This window comes from Alnus glutinosa, chromosome 5 (genome assembly GCF_958979055.1).
Source record: "Alnus glutinosa chromosome 5, dhAlnGlut1.1, whole genome shotgun sequence".
Taxonomy (NCBI): Eukaryota; Viridiplantae; Streptophyta; class Magnoliopsida; order Fagales; family Betulaceae; genus Alnus; species Alnus glutinosa.
In genome coordinates this window covers 11,276,199-11,292,728 of record NC_084890.1, presented here as the reverse complement: position 1 = coordinate 11,292,728, position 16,530 = coordinate 11,276,199, and the positions used below count along the sequence as shown (strand labels likewise).

Genomic DNA, 16,530 nt, shown 5'->3' with positions numbered 1-16,530 from the left:
GCCAGAAGGTGCAATGAGTGGACAGCTTAAAGAATTAATTAATAGTCATGTCCAATATTATGATCTAAATATTGTCTCTCTTAATTAATTATATTTCTAACATCACAATATCGAATGAACTCAATCTCCTTTTATCTTAATCTTGATCATACATAGTACTCTTTCATAATGAGTTGAGTTGTACGTTTGGCCAAGTTATTGAATAATATATAGTAATGTGGCCAATCTTAGTACTCTTTCACTGTTATGGTTGCTACATGTCAACAACTTTTATACTCACGATATCTAGCGTTAGGTTTTGGTTATAACTTATAAATTCAAAGGAGGAAAAGGTAAAAGAAGAATACATGCATTAAAGAGCGCAGTTATATTATATATAAAGCATGCTATGGGAGCCTTCCTTACAAAGTGTTTTGACACGAAGGAAGAGAAGATGGACAACATAGCCAAGAAATGGAAGAGTCTTAGCGGCCAGAATAACTGGGAGGATTTGTTCGACCCTCTCGACATTGATCTCCGGCGGTACATAATCCACTATGGAGAGATGGCTCAAGCTACATATGATGCCTTTGATACAGAGAAGGTGTCGAGGTTCGCCGGAAGTAGCCGATATGGGAGGAAGGATTTCTTCTCTAAGGTGAATTTAGAGAAGGCGAATCCTTTCAAATACAAGGTGACAAAGTTCTTTTATGCAACGTCAAGTATCCAAGTCCCCGAGGCTTTTATAATAAAGTCTTTGTCGAGGGAGGCGTGGAGCAAGGAATCAAACTGGATGGGGTATGTTGCAGTCGCCACAGACGAAGGGAAGGCCGTGTTAGGGAGGAGGGATATTGTGATTGCTTGGAGAGGAACTGTGCAGACGTTGGAGTGGATTAATGATTTAGATTTTGGTCTGGTTTCAGCCTCCGATGTTCTTGGAGATGAAGGTGATCCTAAAGTTAATCATGGTTGGTACTCCATTTACACTTCAGATGACCCTCGTTCGCCCTTCAATGCGACTAGTGCCAGGAAACAGGTAAATTTCGATAAATTATTTTCCTACCAGTTTAGAGTTTTAATGATTCCTATTTGTATATAAGCTTTTGGATACCCTTTTCTTGTGAGTCGGTTTAAGGGTGGCTTCTACTCAAGGTTTATATAATTTGGTAACAGATCCAGACACCACAATACGGGTTCGAGAGTCACACAGGAGGTGACTTATAGGATAGAGTGGGTCACGGTAGATGTTGGCTGTAGAGCGTGATCGTATGTTACGATTCTAAGTGTACCATGTGTATATAAGCTTTTAGGCACCCTTTTTGTATAAGTCGATTTTCAAAGGTGAGCTCTACATAATGATTATTGTTAAATCCACATCTCAACCCAAAAACTTAAGTGGAAGAGGAAAATTTAATAATTTAATACTCGGTTTAAACTCCATTGTAATAGATGAGGCATAAAGTACAGATAGAATATTTAATTGAAATGAGAGGAAAATGAAAGAGACATGGTTCAAACTTAGGATCTTTGCTTTGATGCCATGTTAAATTACAGTTTATCCTAAAAATTTAAGCCGAATGGAAGATGTCATTTAATTATACTTAACAAGATAGATGATTAAAACTGATTTATGAATTTTGAACAGAAATCTGACAACCAAAATGTTATTTCCTAATATTATCCAGGTTCTTGGTGAGATAAGGAGACTAATGGAAGAATACAAGGACGAGGAAATCAGCATTACTGTAACTGGGCACAGCATGGGCGCAGCCATTGCAACACTAAACGCGGTTGACATAGTTGCCAATGGAGTCAACAAGCCAAAAGTCGAGCAAAGGAAAGCTTGTCCTGTAACAGCGATATTATTCGCCAGCCCCCGTGTAGGAGACTCGAACTTCAAGAGGGTGTTCTCTAGATACAAAGATCTTCGAGCTTTACGCATCCGCAATGCTCCAGACTTTGTTCCCAACTATCCCTTGATAGGCTACTCGGACGTGGGAGAAGAGCTGAAAATTGATACTCCAAAATCGAACTACTTGAAGAGTCCTGGAAATCTGACGACTTGGCATAACTTGGAGTGTTACCTGCATGGGGTTGCCGGGACAACAGGGAGTAGAGGAGGGTTCAAGCTGAAGGTTGATCGGGAAATTGCGCTGGCAAACAAGACGGCGGATGCTTTGAAGGATGAGTATCTTATTCCGGCGTCATGGCGATGTGTGCAGAACAAGGGCATGGTTCAGCTGGAGGATGGTTCTTGGAAGTTGATGGATCATGAGGAGGATGCGTCTGATCCTTGAGTGTTTGTAAAAGTCATTTCAATTTGATTTGGGTTGGTTTTGTCGCCCATGCCATTAGAAGTTTGGCTGTATTGTTTGATCTAGCTACTAGAAGAGGAGCAGAAAAAGAAAAAGAAAAAAAGACATCTGCGCGTGTTACATGAGTCGATCAAGTTGCATGCGTCAGGCATTAGCTCAATTGGAAATAATCTAAGGTGGGAAATCCAATTAAGGAAGAATACAAGGATGGGAGAAGGTCGCTGCCTCGTAGGTGTTAAAAAAATATGGAATTTTGGGCTATTTGTGTGTAATAATAAGGAAAATGTTAAATTTACAACACCAACACAACAAGAGCACAACACCCCCCCACATGAGGGTGGAGCCCACCCTCATATGAGGGGGTGTCGTGCACTTGTTGTGATTGTGTAGTGTAGAAATCAAAGAGTAATGCTACACATCATCCCCTTGTCCTCCTTTTGTCCTCCCAAAATTGATGTGGCTCTTAAAATCACCATTGGATCAAAATTCAAAAGTAATATATCAAAAATTCAATGGTGATTTTAAGAGCCACATCAATTTTGGGAGGATAAAAGGAGGATAAGAGGATGATGTGTAGCATTACTCGAAATCAAATCCCTAATAATAAATGAGAGTCACTGTTTGTACTATAAATATATTTATGTGATGACTAGGCCAGGGCTTAAGTCTTTTTTATGTTTCTCTAAAAATGATATAATTTTTAAAATTATTATTTGATTTGTGATAAATCATTATTAAATTTTGATTAAAAACGTAATTTTAAAAGTCACGACCTTTTTTTTTTAAACGACGCTTATTAATTATTAGTGACATTTGTTTCTAAACAACGTTAAATATCTTTGATTATCGGCATTTGACCAGAAGCGACGTTAAGTTGATGCATGTCATTTAGGTAAAACAACTTGAAAAAAAAAAAATTATTCCAACGACCAATTTTTTTTTGGTGACATCATTTTTTGAGGGAGTTTTAATTTATATTGTTAGACATATGTAGCATTTTTCAAACCATTCGATATAAAGAACGACCTAAATTCTGTAATTTTAGAATCCTTTAAAATTGAAATTGCAGGTATCTTGATCCAGACACAAGCTAGCTACTACGATGTATGAAATCCGTTTGAAAAAATATATTGACAGTTTTAAAAAAACCGTTCGTAATTAGAAATTACAGACGGTTTTTTTTAAACCGTCTATCTACTTATAGACGGTTTCAAAAAATTGTCTGGAATTTTCTAATTCCGGACGGTTTTCTCAAAACCATCTAGACCTAGATCTAAAATTAGTAAAAAAAAAACCGTGAGGGCACTCTCTCCAGAAACATCAGCTCATCTGGCACTCTCTCTCTCTCTCTCTCTCTCTCTCTCTCTCTCTCTCACACACCCGGCCGGCGGCCCTCTTCCTCCCCTTCTCCGGTGCTCTCTCTCACTTAGTCTGGCGCTCTCTCCCTCTAGCTCAGTATACTCCCTCCGTCGGCTCTCTCTCTTTCTCTAGCTAGCTCGGCTCATACTCGATCCGTCCGGCTCCTCTCTGGAAGTCGATCTCAGCCGGCCCAGCTTCCTCATCTTCTCCGGCGACGCCCCGAAATGTCTTAGCTAGCCCGGGAGCCAAACCTAGCCTCCGTTTTCCTGAAGCACGGTTTAAAGGTTTTTTTTTTTTTTTTTTAACCTTTTAAATTTGTAATTCGGTTGATGATTTGCCTATTATGGACTTTAATTTGTGTGTATTTCTTTGGATTTTTTTTTTTGTAGTTTTAATTTTTATAACTACAAAAAATATTTATAGTTATAAATTTGGTTGAAATAAAGGTTTTATTTGGTTGAAATATTTATTTTTGATTTTGATTTCGCAAATATTTTTAAAAGTTTGTATTATAATTAAAACTTAATTAACACTTAATTAAAAAAAATTCTTGGGATTATTAATTATTATATTAATAATGTAGAGTTGAAGATACACTAAGCTAGGATGTAATTAATTGATAGTGGCAAAGGGTTCTTATAGTAATTGAGGAGAATGGAGAATGTGTGACTCCACTATATTTGACAAAATAGGAAAAAGATAAAAGGTGATTGAGGGCTTTAGGATTGGTGAGATGGTCGAAGGAGGGGTTGTGTTTGAGCCATGAAATCTGTTGTTGAGTGGTTACCAAGTCAATTTGGGGTTGGAAAGAAGAAACTTTGTTGTATGGACAAGAATTAAAGGGATCTATTTTGGGGACCCACCAACTTCACAATAGAGTACTTTCTTTGCATGTAGGACAAGTCGAGAGGTGAGAAACTGATTTGACTGATTTTTTTTTTTCATGGAAAGCTTGATTGTTTGTTGCCCATTCTTTTTTGGACCCCATAAATGATATATTTCATTGGGGGGTGTACGTGTCAAGCCAGGAGTGAAGAGGATGTTCTTTGTCCACAAATTGTTTTAGCGTTGGTATATGAGTCCACTTGTGGTCGATACTTGAAAGCTTCTTGGCTTTTATATTCCATCCAAAGTGAGATTGTGACTGACAATATTTTGATTCTTAAAAAAGTAGTGGAGAAAAATAGGCTTAGATAGATAGATAGATAGAGATTCTAGTAAATGTGAAACGGCTCGTTGGGTAGACAATTCTTTTTTTTTTTTTTTTTTTTTTTTTAATTTTTAAAATCAGTTTTGTATAGACTCTTTTATAATTCTTGTTCAATGGAGATCTCGTAGCTTTGTGGTATTTGTTGGAATGCTGATCCAGTCAAAACAATAGACTGTTTTTGTTTTATTAGCGTATCAATGTCATGATGATAATTTGAAGTACTTAGAGGGAGTATATACTAAATTGAGAAGCACATCCCCTATAAGGCCAAATACTTAGGTACAAATCATTATAAGTTTGACTCGTCTCCTCCCCTATACTACTACTAGTCTTTCTTTCCCACCAATTCTTTGGCTTTTAGAGATTAATTCTCTTTCCCAATCTGTCTTAGGGGTTAATAAGTACTCTTGAATTATCTTAACTTGAAATATTTGGATTATTTTGTGATGTAGTTAGAAAGATGGACAAGAGTTGGATGAAGTTGCCACGAAGTTCGCGAGAGTATATTCGCGGGGTTTTGGCGTTTGTGAAATTTGCATGTGAACATTCGAAGAGAAAATGGGTCATTGTGTGCTCCTGTAAGAAGTGTCTATTGGGCAAATCATGGTCCAGTGAAGTTGTATTTGCCCATTTAACGTCAGGTGCTGGGGTTATTGAGGGTTACACTGAGTGGATAATGCATGGGGAATCACTTGTCCCTTCCGTTGATAACGAGACAACATATAAAGCTCCCAGGACGGTTCAAGTGGATAGCATTCCACTACATGGGGGGTCCAGTGGGATGCAAGACATGCTTAATGACGTTTTCGCGATGCACTATGTTTGTGTAGAAGCCGGTGGGTCTCAAGTGGTAGTTGACGCCGAAGCTGAATCTGTGGATGCTAAAATTGAAGACTCTAACAGGGGGGCGAATAAGTTTGGAGAATTGCTAAAGGATGTCGATACGCCACTCCATGAAAATACAAAATATAGCAAATTGGGAGCTATTGTGCATTTATATAGTATTAAGTGTATGGGCGGTTGGAGCAATACATCATTCTCCATGTTGCTTGAATTCATCAATGAGTTGATGCATCCAAATGTAAGTTTGCCTAAAGACACATACGAGGCGAAAAAGTACTTGAGGGATTTGGGCCTTGAGTATGAGAAGATATCGACTTGTCGCAATAGTTGTATGTTGTTTTGGAGGGAAAATGAAAAGTTGGACAAATATACATTCTACAATGAGTCTAGGTGGAAGGATGACTTAACTAATGAAGATGGGACGACAAAAAGTTTGAAAAAAAGCCAGTCAAAGTGTTGCGCTGGTTTCCTCTGATATCAAGGCTGCAAAGGTTGTTTATGTCACATCATACATCGCCACATATGAAGTGGCACGCTCAAGGCCGTACAAAAGACGGTGTGTTGAGGCATCCGGCCGATGGAGAAGCATGGAAGACATTCGATTCACATTACCTAGTCTTCGCATCAGACCCGCAAAATGTGAGGTTAGGTTAGCGTTAGATGGCTTCAATCCTTTTGGGAACATGTCTTCTAGTCACAGTACTTGGCCGGTAATGTTAGTACCCTACAATTTGCCTCCTTGGATGTGCATGAAACAACCGTATTTTATGTTAAGCTTGATTATCCCTAGTCCGAGTGCACCCGGACAGAATATAGATGTGTACCTAGCCCCACTTATAAGTGAGTTGAAGGAACTATGGGAAGTAGGGGTACAAACTTTTGATGTAACCTCAAAAAATTATTTCAAAATGCATTCGGCCTTGATGTGGACGATAAATGACTTTTCGATATACGGTGATTTGTTAGGCTGGAGTACACATGGACGGAAAACATGTCCTTGTTGTAGGCATGAAACGCAATCAAAGTGGCTAACATATGGTAGAAAATGGTGCTTTATGGGGGCATAGGCGATGGTTGCCTCCAGATCATCCATGGAGAAGAAACAAGAGACGATTCAACAATGCGTAGGAATTGGGCTGTCCTCCCGAAGTGCCGGATGACGATGAGATCATGAGACAATTAGACGGTGTTGTGAATCGGGCAAAGACCGGACAAAAGCTGCCCCATGGGGAAGTTGATTGGAAGAGGCGAAGTGTATTATACGATTTGCCTTATTGGAAAGATCAATTACTACGCCATAACATTGATGTGATGCACACAGAAAAAAATGTCGTTGATAACATACTTAGCACGCTATTGAACATGAAGGGTAAAACCAAAGACAACCTCGAAGCACGTCAAGACTTGCGTAAGAAGAATTTGAGACCAGAACTTCATCCATTTACCGCGAAAAATGGCAAAACACTTTTGCCCGCAGCTTGTTTCACAATGACGAAAAAAGGGAAGACTGACTTCCTACAAGTGTTACATGATGTTAGAGTGCCAGATGGATATTCTTCAAATGTGTCACGTTGTGTCAAGCTCAAGGAATGTACTGTTGGGGGTTTGAAAAGTCATGACAATCACATAATCATGCAACAACTCATGCCAATTGCACTTCGAGGAACCTTATCGGATGATGTTGTGAGGCCTTTAATCGAGCTATGTTGGTTCTTTAGGGACATTTGTTCAAAAACACTACGGGTGGAAGATCTGGATCGTCTAGAGAATTAGATACCCATAATCTTGTGCAAATTGGAATGAATATTCCCTCCGGGTTTTTTTACATCCATGGTGCACGTAATCATACATTTAGTACATGAATGCAAACTGGGTGGACCGATACACTACAAGTGGATGTATCCCGTTGAGAGGTAATGTTAAAATTATGTTCACTTATTATATATTCAATCGAATGACCTATTACTATATATCAAATCTATGTTACGGTCTCACGATTTAGCTTTAATGTAGGTGCCTTGGTAGATATAAATGTACCGTTCGTAATAAGGCTGCACCAGAAGGGTCTATTGTAGAGGGTTACTTTACGGATGAATTGTTGACGTTTTGCTTGTGCTATTTAGTCAACGCGCCAACGGTCCACAATAAGGCTCCAAGACACCAAGATGAGTCGAGAGGGGCGAGCAATCGGATAAAACTTGATAAGATCACGTTTGAGCAAGCACACTGATATATTTTATTCAACTCTGACGATTTCCTTCGATTTTGTACGTGAGTTACATTATTAAATACGTATTGTATGCATCTAAAAACATTCAAAAGTAACCGAATACATCTTCTGTTTACGTATAGGATGCACATAGAGTCGCTAATGGAATCAAACAATAGGGAACATACATCGCATCAACAATTGGTGAAGCAACACAGGGACCAATTCTGTAGCTAGTACAAGTCACACGTAAGAAAAATGTTAGTTTGAACTTTTATTTGATTATAAAAGACACATGAAATTATTTTTTAAAATAAGGTGTCCAAATCACAGGTTGATAAGTTAGACAAGGTGGATAGAATGAAATTGGGAGAGAAACTTGTAAGTCATGCCAAAGGCCCAATGTTCGATGCTATAGAATATAAGCAGTATGTGGTTAATGGCGTTTTGTACCGCACCTTGGATGTTGACGAAGAAAAAAAAAGTCAAAACAGTGAAGTGTGTGTACCACTAAAGATGGTCCCACCTACTAGGGTAAGCTAACTCGAATAATCGAAGTTACATACTACAACTTGACGCAGTATGTGCTTTTTAAGTGCGATTGGGCCGACATTCAATTGAATAAGGGACACAAAAAGGAAGAATATGGATTCGATCTTGTAAATTTCAAGAACCTAATACACACGGGTGCGCAAATCACCGATGATCCGTTCGTACTTCGAAATCAATTATCACAGGTGTATTATGTCGAGGATCCCAAAAATCCAAATTGGGCTGTTGCTGTAAGGACAAAACCAAGAAATGTGTACGATGTTGGCAGTGGTGAAAGTGAGGATTATGCCGAGGCTTATGACAGTTATCATGAGCACGAGCCTTTCAACATCAACGTGATGGGAGACGTCGGTTTTGATGACATTGATTGTGCACGTACTAATGTACCGGCCACCATAGCAACATAATAATTGTATGTAGAAACATGGTTAAACTATTAAAGAGTATCCAAATATATGGTGTTTAGAATGATTTACTTATAGTCGTCCCACTTTTTATTTTTAAAAATGTCGTTTCTGTAAATGCACATTGTATATTTAATTTACAATTAAATCTGACCAATTTCAATGTGTTTGCAGGTACACATGGCCCCTAAACGAAAGACGTCGCAATTGATAAACGATTTTTGAATGCCTGTAGACTGCACACCGGTTGAGCGACCGGTTGTAGGGTCAGATGATACGACACAGGACCCTAACGAGACACGAGGGAGCGTAGATTCTCAGCATGTACTACATGAGCCACCGGTGTAGGGTCAGACGATACAACACAAGACCCTAACGAGACACAAGATGGTGTAGATTCTCAGCAATGTGTAGGCCCTGATATGGAGTTTGGATCATCAGCACAATCAGGGCCTGAGACTTCACATCATAGTGGTACTTCCCGGGTGCCGAGTATGTTACGGGGTGGAAAAGCTCACACAATAGGTCTGAATTATTTTATATTTGATGATAGTCAGTTACTTTGATAATCTTCTACTAATTTAGTAACAATCAGGTGTAACGTAATCCATTCTATGAGTTGCAGATGAGCAGGGTAGAAGGAATGTTAGGACTGTTGGTAGTCCTAAGGAGATATGGCACATACCTGATGGGGAAATGATAGTTATCCAATTCAATGCCATATACCAACCAACCGGCGCGGGTGGCGAGAAATTTAGAAGAATCTGTGGGAAGATCGTAAGAAATGGTCGTTTTATCCAGTTGCATGGTAACTGGAGGAAGTTACCACAAGAAGGGAAGGAAGACATGTGGCTCGCCCTAACGGTATGAAAAAATTCTATGAGATTTCATTTTTGATTGCGAAAAAAATTCTATATGGATCTCTAACCTATGCATACCAAAACAATATTTCTGTCATCATCAACCATATTTATTACAATTCAAAATTACCAAATGTATTTATAGTTTTGTAGTCTTACATTTTCAATTAAGTTATACCCTCTCATTTTGTGTTTAGAAAAAATTCTATATGGAGCCTGTTCATGACATTGTGAACATAAAAAGGCTAATGTTGATGGACCTCGCAAAAAAAACGAAGGCAGTTTAGGCACGAGGTCAAGTAGAGTATGGATTTGAAAGAAACAGATACCGTAGAATCTGTGGTCAGTAGGGCGGTGACAGGGAAAATTTTTGATTCAGAAGACTTTGAAATGCAAGTTGATAGGTGGTTGTCTTCGGCTGATAAAGTATTTTTATTTATTTATTTTGTTAAGAGTCCCCATATTAACATTATAGATTTTATAGGCGAATTCATTGAAGGCCAAGATGAGCCATAGTTGCAATGCATTTCTTCACACTCTGGGATCGAAGAGCATCGCACAGGTTGCATGAGAAATGATACGTATAATAGAAAAACGCTCACGGCTCGTAAGCACTATAGTAAGATAATAAGCTTATAATTGATAATGTTAATGATATTGCAGGAGGAAGACACAGGTGAAACCCCGAACCGAGATGATGTGTTCATTGTCTCGCATACCAAGAAAGATGGGAACCCTGTGAATGTAACGGCTGGGGAGGCTATGGTAAGTACGTGATAAATACGTAAATATTATTTGTAGGTTCAAGATTTTATTTATTTTTATTTTTTTTAACCTTTTGTCCACTTGAGAAAAGATTCAAGTTTTCATTTGTATGTTTTGTGAAGGCGAAGATAAGGGAAATTATCGAAAATCAGTCGCCTTCAGAACGAGAAAGTTCACAGGGGTCGGTATATTGGTCGCACAACGATGCGTGCGCATAAGTGCTAGGACGGGAACATTCCGGCCGTGTACGCAGGGTGGGGCTAGGGCCGACTCCTGGTAAATCCTCCTCTTATTCCTTCGAACAAGGATCAATATCTAGTGTGCCTACTCCCAAGGAAATAGAGATGGCTGTTGAGGTGGAACGTTTGAGGAATTTGTGCGAAGAGCAAAACACCAAATATGCAGCGCAACAAGAAGAGTTGGCAAGTGTCAAACGTATGGTAGCCATAATTATGGCGGGGAAACTACCATCAATGGAAAACAACCAAGAAGGTGATGTCTAGTTGTTGTCCTTGCCAGATTTTAGGTATCAAATTTTTTGGGTTTTAATTATGTATTTGGACTTGAATTTAATTAATGATATGTAAGCTAGTACGTAGACTGTTGTTGTAAAAATTTAAATTTGGATTTGCACGATTTGTTTGTTGGTACCATTTAACTTGGATTTGGATGTTGGATTTGGATATGGATGATGTTGGATTTTGGTTTTGGATGTCGGATGTTGGATGTTGGATTTGGATATGGATGATGTTGCAGGATTTGTATTAAGGAATTTTGTATTAATTAAATTTATATTAAAAAAAAAAAACATTTCTGGACTATTTGGGCCCAAATCATCCAGATTTTATTTTTTTTATTTTTTTTTTTTTTGTCTAGATCATTTCCAGACGGTTTGGGCTCAAACCGTCCAAAACCAGTTGCGGACGGTTTGGCCCAAATCGTCTCGAACCCTAATTAGTGACGCATTGTCCTGGACGGTTTTAAACCATCCAGAAAAAACCGCCTGGACTTTTTTTCCAGACGATTTTGTGCAATTTTTGGACGGTTTCAAACCGTCCAGAAGTGCCAAATTTTTTGTAGTGAACCACCACGGCATTAATATTTGTCAGAGCCATATAATTAATTAACAAGCTGTTGCGTAACTTGCGTTAGTGACCATATATGCCTAGCTAAGAATTATATATGTAATTGTCACCACGTCTAATTTTGCTTATTAGTATAGTTTATGTATTTAAGAATATGATTAATTAAGTCATATGGTCGACAAAGACATATGGGATGGCTTGAAGACAAACATATATAACTACGAATGAACCTTTCTAGGGGAGGGTTTGAAGACAAACACACACACACACACATATATGTAATATCACTAGAAGAAACCTGGTCATTAGCAACCACTTTGTGTGTGTGTGTCGATATATATATAGAAATGTTAGAGCTCCTTCTAGTGTTCTTTTGGGGTCTTTATATGCTGATATGACACTTGTTTTTAATAAAGAAAAACTACAGCTTGATTTTTCTCTCATATTTTTATTAAAAAATACAAGGTGTCATGTCAGCATAGAAGGACACAGAAGGACACTAAAAGGAGCTCTAGCATTCCTATATATATATATATATATATATATATATATATATATATATATATATATATAGATGATCCCACTAGCCAATATGCTGATATGCTGATATGCTGATATGACACCTGTCATTAGCGACCACTGTTTCTCTTCGCACCTGAGGTCAAGAGGAAGGGGTAGCTTCTCATTTCCTTTTGCACTAAAACCTAAATTATTAGTTTTGTGTCAGCTTTCATGAGAGGAAATACCAATTGTCACAGGCTGAATTTTTCACTTGACAGCAAGCCTAGCTTCAGCCTCGTGATGGTCTTAGACAAAGCACACAGCAGTGTCTAAGCAGCCCAGCAACACCTTACCGAGGTTAGTTAGCAACAATCACAGCACAGCACGCAACCTTTTACGGGAGCAACACCTCCCAACCTTTACAATTCAACTCAACGAATATACAAGGAATGACAAGGGCCCACACAACACAATGGCGCCCAAGTCTCACACAGCCAATAAGGCTTACAACTGGAACTCACATAATACTCACACAGCACTCAGTGTTTCCTCTCAGCAGTAGCTCGCACAAGACTAAGTTGGCTCCCTCTTCTCTGGCTATTCAGGAGCTCCCAGCACTCCTTAAATAGCCCAGCAACTAGTCTTCAACTTTGACAGTGTGGGGCAGCCACCTGGCATGCGCCCACACCCTGTTGCAGCATCAAACCACTTGCAGCATCTCTCTGCTCACAAGTAATCAGCCCCAGCAGCCATGCCACGTGTTTGTAGCAGTTGTCATATTTAAACTGCACCAACAGCTTCCTCTGCCTTCTTCCAGCCTTCTGCCATGCACTGCCAACGCCCATCATTAGAGCCAAACCCCCAAGCACATTTGAATTCGCCCAACCAGCATCTGGGTTACTGTTAGAAGCCACAGCCTGTTCAACTTCGCCCAACCAGTGTCAAGGCCACTGTCAGGGGCTACATCCAATTTGAATTCGCCCAACCAGTGTCAAGGCCACTGTCAGGGGCCATATCTAGCTTGAATTCGCCCACTGCAACCTAGTAAGGAAACCTGCGATGGCTACCGAATAACATCCTTTTACTTTCTTAATCAGGATGGAATCAATATATATTATCTTGCCACCTCCTGCATACATTAAAGTGAGAAGTGGCGATTTGAAGCTTGATACACAGGCAATGAAACAATGCATTGAATTTGACTGAAGTAGGAATAGTTTTGTTAGCAAAGACTTTAAATTTGTTGTGGATAAGTGCTCTTTAGCAGCGACTTTAAACTCATTCTTGAATGTCGTTGTGCTGTTGCTAGCTAATATGTTGTTGCAAATAACTTGACGGTAATTTTTATTTATTTATTTTTTTTCGCGCACGTTGTGTAGCGAGAAGGTATTAGCAATGATAATATACCATTAGCAACGACAACAATTGTTGCTAATTGTAACTTCACATCAACAACGACAACCGTCGTCGCTAAAATGTAAACTTTTAGTGATGACAAAAAAGTTGTTGCTAATAATCAATTATAGGAATAATGACTTTAAGAGTCTTAGCTGGTAGCCTATTAAATTTTTAAAAAATAAATTAAAACCCACATTTATATATACATACAAAAAAATATTCTTTCTATATTTTTTGTAAAGTTTTCTAGTTTATTTATTTGTTATATATGCACCATTTTTATCTATTCTATTTTTAGTAAATATTTATTTATTTATTTATTATATATGAACCATTTTTATCTATTCTATTTTTAGTAAAGATTTATATATATATATATATATATATCATAAAATCAATATTTTAAATCTAAATTACTTGGTTGTTGAAACTTATTTTTTATATGATCGAAGGATTGATCAAACTATTTAGATTTTGTATCATCTAGATGCAATAGTCTGATCGATCATGATACGATCGAATAGTCGATCAAACTCTTTAGATTTTGTATCATCTAGGTGCAATAGTTTCATCGATTGTGACATGATCAAATAATTGATCAAACTCTTTCGATTTTGTATCATCTTAGTGCAATATTCCGATCAATTATGATACAATTGAATGATCAGTCAAACTCTGTAATTTTTGCACTAGTCTGATCGATTGAACTTTTTGTATTTTGTATCATTTTGATGCTCTAATATGATATATGATCATGATACAATGGAAGTGTTAATCGAACTATTTGTATTTTGTATCATCTCGGTGCTCTCTTCTGATCGATCGTGAACTCTTTGAATTTTGTATTATTTAAGTGCAATAGTTCGATCGATTGTGATACGATCGAATAATCAAATGAAACTCTTTGGATTTTATATCATCTTGGTGGTCTAGTCTCATCGATCGTGATAAGATCAAAAGGTTGATAAAACTCTTTGGACATTTTGTACTAATCCGATTGTTTGGGATACAATTAAATGATCGATCAAACCCTTTGGATTTTGTATTGATTGATCTAGTTCGATTGATCGTGACATGATCGAATAATCGATGAAACTTTTTTGGATTTTGTATCATCTTGGTTCTCTAGTCTCATCGATTTTGTGATAAGATCGAAAGGTTGATCAAACTCTTTGGACTTTTTGAACTAAGCCGATTGTTGGGGATACGATTAAATGATTGATCAAAATCTTTGGATTTTGTATCATCTTGGCGATCTAGTCCGATTGATCGTGGTATGATCGAAGGATCAATTAAACTCTTTGGATTTTTAATAATCTTGGTGCATTAGTCTAATCGATCAATTAAACTCTCTGAATTTTGTATCATCTTAATGTATTAGTCCAATCGTGATTTAAGGGGCAATTGATGATCTTTTGGGGTTCTGTATAATCTCGGTGCAATTGTTCAATCGATCGATTGTGTTTCACTTTAAGTGGAGAATAACTTGCTTTCAGATATGGTTGAATTTATCATAGCTTTCGTCCCTTGCTTAAATGTATACTTTTTCTTTTTCTTTTTTTTCTTTTTTTTTTGTTTTTCTTGTAGTTTGTTTTTCTTTCTTATTTTTGTTAAAATATTAATTAAATATACAATTTTTTTGTTAGCTTGTACATTTAGAATATGTGGTAGTATAAAATGGTATTAGTGGTATTTTTTCAATTAAATATTCTACATACTTTACAAAATGGTATTGAGCCTATATGTGGAAGAAAGTGTTAGAATGTTAACTAAATGGTAATTTAATTAACAATACTTTATGAAGGAAGAGAAATGTGAAAAGTGTTAGGTTATGTGGAGCTCGCTTTGACATTGGAAGTGCTTTGGTTTAAGTGGGTTTTTCTGAGCCTTAGTCCCTGGAGTTGAGGCTTGGGCCGATAGGCCAAAGCCGGAGGCGTTGTCAAAGAGTTTATTAGCGAATAAATTTATGTTATGGAGTAACAATACAAGGAGGTGTTGTTAAAGAGTTTATAAGCGACAACTCATCTGGGTTTTCTTTTTATCTTTTTTTTTTTCCCTAAAAAAATGAGAGGTATTTTGAGAATTTTGACAGGATTTAATAGAAAATTCTAATGGAGGGTTGAAATTGAAAAAAATTGAAAGATGGATACCCTAAATTGACACTTTTTAAAGTTTGGATACATTTTTTCAAAAGTGATGAAAAATCAAGGATTATGAGTGAAATTGTTCATATATATATATATATATATATATATATATATATATATATATATATATATATATATATATATATAATTACTTTTTTTTTTAACAGAAACCAAGCTATTAAATCTTAAGATCTTGGTTTAAACTAAAAATTACTTTTCTTAATTATTTTCTGTTATGTGAAAATCCTAGCCAAAGAATAGAAGCTTTGACCCAGCTAATTATTAATCCTAAGTTTGTAGAATTTATATGTGCTTGTAGAAATTAACCATCTCTTTGATTTGATTCAATTATGTATCTTGCCAATCAAGAAAATTGTTAGGGGTAATTACTTTTTTCTCCCATGAACTACCAACTTTTGCGCAAAGCCCCCACAAACTACAAACTCGACCAAAATAGAGCATTCAACTACCAAACACAACCATTTTTTCCCATTCCGTCAGTTAGAGGGTTAAAACAAACGGTCAACGGGTCACGTGACCGTCACGTGCCGTTTTACATGGGAGCATGTTGGAAGATGGTGATAGTTCATGGGGGCATGTTGGAAGATGGTGGTAGTTCATGGGGGGGAAAATAGGAAGAAAATGAGGGTAAAATAGCATGTGACGGTCACGTGACCCGTTGACATTTTGTTTTAACCCCTTTGACTGACGGAAGGGGGGAAAATAGTTGTGTTTGGTAGTTGAATGCTCTATTTTGATCAAATTGGTAGTTTGTGGGAGCTTTGTGCAAAAGTTGATAGTTTATGGAAGGAAAATATAATTACCCCAAATTGTTAATAGCTAGACCTTTCTTTCCTTACTCTTCTCTTTAGATGACTGTCAATGCAAGATATCCTATTTATT

The 16,530-nt window shown here is 37.4% G+C and overlaps 2 protein-coding genes across 2 annotated transcripts; both read left to right on the top strand.

The window, feature by feature from the left end:
- The first annotated feature begins 280 nt into the window (after window positions 1-280).
- LOC133867788 (phospholipase A1-IIgamma) lies at window positions 281-2,592 on the top strand. The gene is made up of 2 exons (XM_062304546.1): window positions 281-1,015; window positions 1,665-2,592. The coding sequence occupies exons 1-2, from the start codon at window positions 389-391 to the stop codon at window positions 2,274-2,276; spliced, it is 1,239 nt and encodes a 412-aa protein (XP_062160530.1). The 5' UTR covers window positions 281-388; the 3' UTR covers window positions 2,277-2,592.
- A 2,731-nt stretch (window positions 2,593-5,323) lies between these two features.
- LOC133868962 (uncharacterized) lies at window positions 5,324-6,181 on the top strand. The gene has a single exon (XM_062305953.1). It carries the CDS (start codon window positions 5,324-5,326, stop codon window positions 6,179-6,181), a length of 858 nt encoding a protein of 285 aa, XP_062161937.1.
- Window positions 6,182-16,530: the final 10,349 nt, after the last annotated feature.